This window comes from Girardinichthys multiradiatus, chromosome 2, assembly GCF_021462225.1.
Source record: "Girardinichthys multiradiatus isolate DD_20200921_A chromosome 2, DD_fGirMul_XY1, whole genome shotgun sequence".
In the NCBI taxonomy this organism is placed as follows: domain Eukaryota; kingdom Metazoa; phylum Chordata; class Actinopteri; order Cyprinodontiformes; family Goodeidae; genus Girardinichthys; species Girardinichthys multiradiatus.
In genome coordinates this window covers 40,431,532-40,442,722 of record NC_061795.1, presented here as the reverse complement: position 1 = coordinate 40,442,722, position 11,191 = coordinate 40,431,532, and the positions used below count along the sequence as shown (strand labels likewise).

The 11,191-nt window shown below is 37.6% G+C and overlaps 1 protein-coding gene across 4 annotated transcripts in view; it reads left to right on the top strand.

The window, feature by feature from the left end:
- Positions 1-3,455: 3,455 nt before the first annotated feature.
- wt1a (WT1 transcription factor a) overlaps positions 3,456-11,191 on the top strand; it is a 29,742-nt gene continuing 22,006 nt past the window's right edge. The window contains exons 1-2 of one of the 4 annotated variants that reach the window (XM_047355235.1): positions 3,456-4,316; positions 7,537-7,659. In XM_047355235.1, the coding sequence (XP_047211191.1) occupies positions 3,839-4,316; positions 7,537-7,659 (601 nt within the window). In that variant the 5' untranslated portion in view covers positions 3,456-3,838. The remainder of the gene's footprint in view (positions 4,317-7,536; positions 7,660-11,191) is intronic. The other 3 variants (XM_047355226.1, XM_047355251.1, XM_047355242.1) reach the window with 3 other exon arrangements.

The following is an 11,191-nucleotide window of genomic DNA, read 5'->3' as shown; positions in this document are numbered from 1 at the left end:
ACAAACTTCTACATGTATATACATATTTTATTGGGATTATGTCATTATGTTCGAAATAGCTCAGACCGACATACAGAGAACACTCAGGAGGAGGAAGTAAAATAAAGATTGTTTATTGAAGATATAGTCAGGAACGGAACGGACGAAATATCTCACTGTAAGGAGAGAAGTGAAGAGAATGGATGAGTATGGGTAACGGAGGGAAAAACGAAACTAAGAGCAAATAGTTATCTTGATACTGAGATCGGCTTACTGAGTTATGGTGGTCAGGTCGCCATGGGGAATGAGATTCAGGATCCAGGTTTAAAGCAGGTATATCCGTAGAGAGTTCACTTGGTGCTGTTCTGTGGAGCTCAGGTTACTGTAAACAAGTTCGATGTGCGGTGGCTTACGTTGGAGGGTGGACAGGGTACGCTTGTGGCTTGGCTCAGGAGACGAAGAGGACAGGAAGCTGCCAGCTTGATGCAAATCCAAACGAAGATAGATCACAGGATAGGAATCCTCAGAACGAAGACAGGCTTGATCATCCAGAGTAACTTTCAGAAACATAGTCCAGAAAACTCAGTGACATAGATCCAAAGCTTAGGCTTTCAAAATCACTGTGGCAAAGCACTCTCACATTGAAGTGCTAGCAGCCTCCTGCTTAAGTACTCCTTGCAATCAGTGGAATAAGTCACACCTGTCACCCAGCACCTGAGAGCTCCAGCACCACCTGAGAATGAGCACATGTAGCAAAAAACACAAACCCAGATCCTGACAGATTGTGTGTGATAGACAAACACCAAGTGATAAATAATTGTGAAGGGGTTTTTAAATAGTTTTTGACATAAATCAAATAAAAACAGACAGGTCAGAGAGAAAGTTGTGGAAAAGATTACATCAGGGTTAGGTTTCAAAACAACAACTCAGGCTTTTAGCATCGCACAGAGCTCAGTTCAATCCATCATCTCAAAATGGAAACAAGATGACATTACTACAAACAAACCAAGACATGAACATCTACCTAAACTGACTGACTAGCTGAGCAAGGAGAGCATTAATCAGAGAACCATCCAAGAGGTCTGTGGTAACTCTGGAGGAGCTGTAGAGCTCTGGTGGAAAAGCTGTCATCAGGACAACTATATTACACTAGTTGTGCACTCCACATAGACGATCTTTACGAAAGAATCAAGCATGAAGAAAACCACTGTTGAAAGAAAGCCATAATTCGCCCTGTTAGAAGTTTGCCAAACAACATGCCGTAGAAGCTGGTCTGATCAGATCTGAGACCAAAAATTAACGTTTCACCTTGAACACATCATCCCCACGATGAAACGTGGTGATGGCAGCACCGTCCTGTGGAGATATTTGTCCAGAAGCTAGTCAGAGTTGATAGATGAAGCTAAATGTTGGGTAATCCTGGAGGAAGCCCCGCTAGAGACTGCAAATGATTCAAGACTGAGGCAGACATTCACTTTTTAGCAGGAAATTACAGCTAACAAGGGTTCTGATCAAAATATGTTCATGTGTTACAATGGCCCAGTCAAAGTCCAGATTTAAAATCTGTGGTAAGACATAAACATTGATCTTCACAATCTCCATCCAATCGGACTATGCTTAAGTGGCTTTCCAAAGACGAAAAGGCAGAAATGTAAATCTGTGGTTGTGCAAAGCTGGTAGAGACATAACACAAATGAATTGTAGGTGCAGCAAAATGTGGTTTTGACCCAAGGTTCTGACCCCAAGAAGCTGGATAAAAACCCACAACACTCGTTTTAGATTTTTATTTATAAAGAATTCTGAAAATGATGAGGTTTCCTTCTTTTCACAAAATGTATGCCACTTTGTGTGGCCTACCACATAAAATCCCAATAAAATGCGCTGAGGAACAAATCTAAAAGTTGAAAGGGTGTGAATTCAAGGCGAAGAAGTGCGCGATGAAAATGCAGATTTATTACGTCCCACACGAAGAGACATATTTTATAGAATCATCAGATGTTTAAAAAAATCAGGCAAACTTGATGTTAAATGTCCAACATGAACGACTGCGTGTGTTCTGCAGAAAATACCCCAAAGATAAAATCTGCATCAGCCAGCGTTATTTTTAGAGCCATGAAAAACAAAAACAGCAATTAAAGACGCATTATGCGCCATAAAAATAGAGGGTTCACAGGGAATGTTTCCGTTGCAGAGTGAGGACTCTTCATCCCAGCATCATATTTCCCTCCTCCTCCTCCCTCAGGTCATCCTAAATTATCGGTGCAGGTCACAAAGCGCTGTGCTGCAGAGCGCTTTCCTTTTCTCCACTTGCAGTACATTTTCGTCCTGTTTATGTGGAGCTGGGCTGTTGAGGAGTTTTTCTCGTTAATGCGTCCGTTTACTTTTATCGGAACCTGGGGCTTATTTTGTTTGATATGAATAATAAAGAAACAGTGGGTTTAGCGGGTGTGTGTGCACACACTTTTACTCAGCGTTGCATACTGAGAAAACTGCACCTGGATAATATTTGCATGAAGTGAACCGTTATCCTCCCTCCGACCCGATCCAGAATCAGGCAACACTGTCGGACTTTTTTTTCTGAATGTACTGTCGCAAGAATACTAAGATACATTTGGGAATTTTAGTGGAAATCTACTTGAAAATATTTGTACATATTGCTGGTAATGTCCATGCTAAGCGCTTTAAAATCCGATTAGGTAATTTTCTTGACCTTCAGAACTGTATTGAGCTATTAGAATATTTTCATATTTTTTTTTTTTTTTTGCAATTACTTTTAATATTTTCATTGTTTATATTTTTGAAAGTGTAAATAAAATAAAATATGCATGCAGAGTATATTAGAGGCCTAAAAGTAAGAGCGCAAGATTTATTGTGTCGGGAGGCGCTCATGCGGAACCCGACAATTAATCTCCCAGCGGGTTAATTAAACTGTTACACCCTCCTCTTTTTACCGGGGAATTATTAAGGAACAAATTTTAAATTTCAGCTGTACATTTAGGTGAAATCTGCATTTATTTTGATTGTAAATTATATTTATTTAATGTAATAAAGGAAATTTTGGGCCTTGACTCTCTTTGCAGATGGCATCTCCACACTGAAATTAATTGTAACATTTTTATTGCTTTGTTCCTAAATAAAAATGATAGTATAATAGATGATGGATGCATGTTATAATTGAGTCTTCTATGAGAATGGGTAGTTTTATAGTTTTAAAAACGTCGAGACCAGCAGCTTTGCTACTTCACATTACTTTTTTAAGAATTTAAATATAATTTGAAACTGATTAAAATATCTGCTCTTCTAATTTTGTCTTTTTTTCTCTCTCTCTCTCTATAAATACACACACACACATATATATATATGTGTGTGTGTGTGAAGGTGTTTGTGGAGAGCAGATAAATGAAGTCAGAGGTTTCTGTCCCACATCACCTCCTGACTCCACCTCCTCCACTCTCCTCACACACACAGATCCTCAGGCGAACATTGGAGGGAAAAGAGGTCTACTCCTCCTCACTCCTCCACTCTTCTTCCTTCATTCACAGAGAAACCTCTGAGCCGAGACCTCTCTCCTTCTTGGATGGACCATCAGAGCCGTAAAACTCTGTTTTTGCTGATAGCTCTGGATGGAAACTGAAGATCTAAAGTGTTTGCTGTATTTCCTGCTGGGGATAGCCGAACCACAGTGAGTTTGCAATGAACTTTAGTCGGATTTGAGGACCTTCCAGAGTCGCTGTGTGGAGGAGTCAAAACTTAGAGAGAAGGTTTTTAGTCTCTGAAGGATTCAGTGGGTGTTGTGTGAAAGGAGAATAGGACTAATTTAAAAATTGCCAGTTTTTCAAGCTTTCGCCCCTGGACCACGATGAGTTCAGACGTGCGTGACCTGAACTCCCTACTGCCCTCCATCCCGCCGGGCCCCAGTCCCGGTTGCACAGCGCTGCCTGTCAGCACAGCCCCTCAGTGGGCTCCTGTCCTGGACTTCCACACCGCCACTACCCCTTACCCCTCCCTGACTGCTCCCCACTCCTCTCTGGGGCCCCACTCCTTTATCAAACAGGAGCCCAGCTGGGGAGCCACGGGGGACCCCCACCACCACGACACAGACCCCCACTGCGGCCTCAGCGCTTTCACAGTGCATTTCTCGGGTCAGTTCACGGGCACTGGGGCCTGCAGGTATGGGGCAGCATTTGGTGCCCCCCCGCCTCCCGCTACGGCAGCACCCAACCAGCCTACGCCTGTAGCAGCCCCCCACCACCACCAGCCCCCCAGCAGGATGTTCAGCAACCCGTCGTACCTGAGCAGCTGCATGGACACCCAGCCGGCGGCCCGCAACCAGACAGGTACAGTAGGGCTGCAGGATGCACATCATCCACCACTTACGATTCACTTTTTGTCCATAAATCCATCGACCCTCCGATGAAGGTTCAGTGTTCGTATCACCAGCACAAGTGGGACATTTACAATAATACATTTAGATCATAGTTAGAGCAGTTCAAATAAATGGCAATTTTCCACTTAGAGACTCATAAATATTAATTTTTTGCATTTTTCTTATTAAAGCTTTCTCCCAAATTAAGTGACTTCAGCTAGCTAACGTGTTGCCTTTAGTTTCACTTGATCAAAGCACATAACGATTATCCAGAAATCCTGTCCGAAACAGAAAACTTCAGTGCAGTTTGGAGAAAATCATGGAAGCTCCGTTGATCAAAGCAGCATTTACTGAGGAGCCACTTGTTGGCGTTAATGTTTGACCCAAATGAGGGGCTGCTTTCAGTTTGCAACTGTAAAGATTTTGCCCTGTGAGTTTTTTTGGCCGCATGAGAACATTTTAGAAAGATAATTAGGTTTATTTTATATTGCTTCTGGTTGTAAAAGGTGCATAAAATATTTTTTTTGGAATACCTCCTCAAGCTTCATTTGGTAAACCTAGATTAGATTCTCATATATCTCTGCTTAAAGGTAAAACTGAGCAGCATTTACTTTAAAAATTTAGAGTTGTCTCCCCACATCACTGATATTTTTCCACATATTCGAGGATTTTAGACATTTCCAGATGTCATCTTTGATTTTCCCAGGAAAACATTTTATTACAGAAGTTGGAACAAATTTCACGGGGTTAATGATTGCTTAAATTGCTCAGTTTTATTTTATGTTTATTATTTAATTGAGTTACATTAGACAACCCTAAATCATATCCTCTTAATTCTGAGTTCACAGTTTTTTGTTCCTTTTTAAACAGCTTTTTATTTAAAAACTTAAGCCGCTGACAAAAGCACATTTTTAAATTAAAATCTCAAGCTTTTAGAATAGAATAGAAGATTTATTGTCAACAAAACAATGGAATATAATAAGTTAAAACGAATTAAATTAGTCAGAGAATAACACTATAATTTATGATTAAACAAGTGTTAATAGGCAATCACATTTGGTACTTGATCAAAGCCAATTTTAAAATCTAAACATTAACACAACCTATTCATATATGCAATATTCTAATCTCTTGTTTTTAACCACACATTTTTTTTTTACCACACATAAAGAGACTTTATTTCCTTCATTTATAGTTTAAATGTGGGTATAAATAAATAAAAAGGTTTTATAAAAAAAGTTAAATCTCAATTTACGCTTGATGATGTATGGTATACATTTAGTTCAATGTTAGAAGTGTACTCTAATATATCCTCTCCTGCATTTGACGTTGTGTTATCAAAAGGTAAAATTGATTGACAATATCCATATTTCTGCTGGTTTGTCTAATTTAATAGGATTAATTCAATATTACAAAAATGAATGAGTCAGTAAATAGCAACGTTTTCCATATTCTAGTTTCTTTTTCTGACTTATGCAAATTAAAATGTTAAAAAAAACAAGTCTAAGCTTTTAGAAAATTTCTAAGCCTCATTAACTTTAATTTACAAATCTGAAAAACAAATAATTGGTTTTAAAATGAAGATTAAAGAGAAGAAGAAAGCCAGGATTAGTTCATATTTCTCATTTAAAGGAGAGACTCTTTTGTGTGTTGATGCTCGACTGAGTGATTCCTAATTCATCACCTCCACTATTAGAGTCTGGCATTTCTCACATCTCACAGTGTATCCACGTGTCTCCAGCAGCTGCAGCTTTAGCATGAAAAGACATGAGATTTTGGAAAAATATCTGCTAATTGAGTCACTTTAAGAATTTTACTCATCAAACAACGTCCTTCAAAATGCACAGTACAAACAGGTGCATATATTCAGTTATTTAACATCCACACACTCTTAGTTTTAATAAACAACTGTTAAATCTGGCACATTTTCCGAGAGTCGAACTTATTTCTCCAGCTGTTTTCACCTAATGACTGCTCTTCTCCAGGCAGGATAATTAATCTGTTAGTGATTAGCCAGCAGATTAATTAGTAATAACATGCTTTCCGAGCAGATAATTCAGGAATAACATTATTATCAAAGAGCCGGGATGACCCCCTAACCTGTTTTATCTGCACCCCGCTGTGGCCCGTTGAGCATATGCAAACAAACCAACCAAGAGCAGGACCCGGGTCACACAGTAGAGCTCGTATCGTTAAAGGGTCACACCAGGAATCCATCACATCCACATCTACTTTTTATCTTTAAATGTTCTTCAGGAACATTTTGTCTTTAGAGCAAAAATTTGATGATTCCACACAAAAAATGCAACATTTTTAACAGTTTTGCAGTGTAATACTTAACATGGGCTTTAAAATTGTCTAAATTTGTCACATAAAAGAGTGGAAAGTGACAGCAAAAGATGGTAAAAGGTTTAAAATCATCTTTGACGTCTAATTTCCTACTGATTTTGAGGGGCATTCCATGGGGTTTTCCAGACTTTAGGTTTTCCAGTTGAATACAAACTGACCTCATCACTTGCCACCTCAGTGATGCACTTCAAGGAAACAACAAAAAGTATCAGAATACATGCACACACATCACACACACAGGCAGAAAAGTCAGGGGTGAGTGGAAGATAAATGGAAACGTTTAATGAGGATTTTTTTCTCTCTTGCTCCGCTCACCCACTGACTCAGAGTGAAAGTTGGTGAAAGCACTGCATTTTTAATTAATGAAGCATGCTTGTGAGAAATAGTGTGTTTGTATCTGTGTGTCAGTGCATGGGAGTGATTTATGGGAGCTGGCAGTGCCCTTTTGGGGTCAGCTTGAGTCATGAGTCAGGGCTGGTCCGGGGTGTCAGGCACGGATCTTCATAACGCCAGGAACCAGTTTATGTGTTTGCATTAAATTGTTTTCTTTTTTTACATATATATAAAGCTAAGATTCATGAATAGGCAAAGTTACATTGAAGTCAAATATGATCTGCTGTGATAAAACAATTTATGTTTGCATAAGTTGCATTAAGTAACTGCTTGCAGAAGTTGAGAAACATGCATTAAATGCAGGAAATAAAAGCAATAGATTGATTTCCCAATGTGAAGTTGTCCAGAACTCAAATCTGACATCATCAGCATTCATTTTGTTAGCTTTTCCACTGGTTGCGGTGCTGAGAAAATGGTGTGTTGATGCGTGTTTTTCCTCTCTGCTGTAGGTTACAGCACGGTGGCGTTCGATGGAGCCGGTAATTACGGGCACACTCCTACGCACCACAGCTCGCAGTTCTCCGGCCACTCCTTCAAGCATGAAGACGCTCTAACCCAGCCGAACACAATGGGTACGTGAATGTCTGATTACATAAGGATTACACTGTTTCAGTCTCCTGAAAACTCCAAGGCCTTCGTCTGAAAGTGGAGATTTATCTCATGTTTATAAAAAACACAAATTTCACATGATTTTATTCTTTCAGATACAAACCAGAAAAAGTCAGACGGAGAGTTATTTGGCTTTAATTTGAGGCTTTTAGGAAATGCTTGACTCTGGAAAACACATAATTTAATGAAGTAAATTTATTACACATAAAAAAAAAAACCTTTCAAGCATCTAGACACATGAAGAAATACATTTACTGCCCTTTCAGCGGAAACTTGCAATTCACAATACAAAAAATCCTACCAGACATTAGCATTTATTTTGCATATTTCAGGATCTTAAACATAATATAATTGAATGAAAAACCGATAAACAATTTTTAGTATTTACAGTTTTTCTAGAGATGTTTTTAGAATACAACATAAGAATTAATTTAGGATTTGTGCAACTTGAAAGCATATATACATATTATGTAAATTAAAACATTTATTTTAATTATTAGTCCAGCATTATAGGGCTATATGTAATAAAATGAAACCTTTTACTGCCATAATAATTACTTAAATGGAATTTTCTTTATACTGAGACTTTATTCACTGCCAAATAATTGTTATCAATAGTAACTGTTACGAAGAAGAACAGTTTCTTGCTTGTTAGACTTTTACTGACTTATTAATAGATTAAATATTTTTTATTGTTTTGTTGTTTTTTGGTTAAATTTCCCCACACCTCATTATTTCTCATGGTGAGTGTGCAAATAGTGGCCAACTAGTGAAAAACAAGTTTTCTGTTGAAAATTGATAGATATGGTTGTAAAATTACAGTAAATGTTGTGTTTGGGTCTCTGGTAAATTTTCAGATTTAATTGGTTTGTGTCAGTCATAGCCAATTCAGCCATTTTTAATTGCAGATTAGAAATACATGTTTTCTGTTAAAGCAGATTGTACATTGAATTTGCCTACACCCACAGTCGACACAAATTCAATCTCCTTTCTTTAAACAACAAAGCATCAGAGGTGCCTTTAATTAGATCAGATATTGTTTGTGTACTTTGAGCCCCTGTGTGAGTGCAGGACCGTATATTTGGTAGCCTCTCGGCCCTCGCCCAGGGAGTGTCTTGTCCCGTTTTCTGACGTCTCTGCTGTGACCTTGCCTGTCGGAGGTATAAATCAGCCACATCCTGACTCACAAATTCCCTCGCCTCCTTCTCTAATTTCTTCTTTCATCCACCCACAATCTCTGTAATCCCTCGCCTGTGCATGTTGTTAGTAAACATTTAAATGTGAGTGTCTCTTGGAGTCGACCAAATTCCCTTCATTAATATATATCCTGGAAAAACAGGATAATAAAAATGAGGTAGTGCATAGGGAGCCTTTCTCTAAGTTGCTACAGAAAAACCAACAGGAAAGCTGTTCATCCCATTCTCCTTTAAGAACTATTTTTCACAAGGTCTAATGAACAAGTTTCCAAAAGAAAAGCCAAACGTCTGAAGGCCACATCAGCTTTCAGAAGTTGTGGTTGTTTCTATTTTTCTGTTGCCCTTTTATCAGATAACATCTACTTTCAACACAAGTTAAATAACAATTTTCAAAAAGAAAGGCTTACCTGAAAATAAAGCTAAATTAAATTAAGATGTGTAAGAATATGTAAGAATATCATAAAATCAGTATTTTGCATAAAAGAGAAAGTGGCAGTTCTTGCATGAATTGCAATCTGGACGGGTCGGTCCCTCTTTATTAGGGGTTTAATTTGATATTTTCAGTTCAACATTATGCTCGTCCCAAAGCCAAAATTGTCATTGTACAAGCTCTTTTTGCTTTTTACAAATAGGATAAAGGATTTATGGATCTCAAACTGTGTTGAAAATTATTTCTGCTCAGTGTAGGAGATCCAATTCAGGTTTTTGAGAAGTCCAAATATTTATTTTATTTTATTTTATTGTATGTGTTCAAATTTCAAGACATTTGTAAATAAGTGCTATCTTTGTAAATAAAGCCATGTTATGATTGCCATCAAATACATGTATAATGTCTAGGAGAAAATAATTCATGTATGTTACATCAGACTATGGAGAAATTTTATGTCTTGATTTGAGATTGGTTTAATTTTTAAATCCCATATGCCTTTGACCGAATTCTATTTAGGATCAGAACTATAAATGTGTTAATTGTAGTAAACTACCTTAAAATGCCGTGAACATGCAAGGGAATTAGCAGAACCGGGAAGTAAAATCAAGCTTTCTCTTATGTCTTCTGGGTAATTTCAAGTAAAAAACTGTAAAAATAAATTGGGATAGCTTCCAACCCACTTTCTAAATGAGTGAAGCTAATATTCTCTAGCTTTTTGCCACAGCAAACGATAGCATGCTAGCTCACGAACTAGCCTGACTCCTTGGTTCTTAACTAACAATTGATGAGGGAGTTATACGCTGCTGAAAGAACAACATTAGGTCTTTTTATTTGGATCCACATCTCTTTTGCCCACTCTAGATTTCTAACATTTTAATAAACAAAACTAAAAGCCAAACTTGAGCTTTCAAAGTTAGCATCTTGGGAGCATGAGTTATTTTTATACAGTCTGCAACAGGAAAATGCTATAGGTCCACACTAGTGTGTTTTTAGTGATATATCTGGCTCTTATTGTTTTTTTAAACATCTAAAAAATTTTAATGCTGCCCTCAAAATAAATAAAGTATGACAAAACCAACTGTTTTGTCCAAAAAAATTGGTTTGCTCATATCTTCAGCATAGCAAACATTCGCGTGCAAGCTAACTTGCTAGCCCTTTATAGCAAGTATACTTTTTCAGGGTAATCAACTAAATCTGCCAAGTTGACATTTTGACTTAAAACATTTGAGGTTCCCAAGCCACCACAACTTTAGAATCCAATATGGCTGCCATTTGTTTTTAAATCTGGAGAAAGTTGCAAAAATTAGCTGTTTATTTGCACTTTATATTCAATAAATCTGAATATTATTGAACAGTTAATTTGTCTCAGTAACTTAGCTTACCAAGTGAAACATATTATATAGATTAATTGCACACAGACTGATGTTTCCACACAATCTTGGACAATAAAGCTGATTCTGATTATCATTCTGAATACCTTTTTTAATGTCATCTTGTGTGTTTAAATTGCTGTAAAGCCAAAAGTACTTGTGAAAAACTCATTTGTCGAATTGCTTTGTAAACATTGAAGTATTGCTCCTCTTGTGAGATATTTAGGAAAAACAACTACTGGTGTTTGACCTACTTTTAGAGACTGCTCAACACACCACCAGGTTGATTGCTCAACAGGTTAAAGGTTGTCATTTTCAAAAGGTACTTTTAATCTGACAAACAAGTCCTATCAGAACACATATTCAAATTGATTGAATATGACTGTATACTGAAATGCACGACTGCTACAGAATTTACTGAACTCGTGCTAAAATACTGCAGCAATGACCCAAAAATAACATTATTTAATGTCATGCTATGCTATGCATCTGCTCAGTC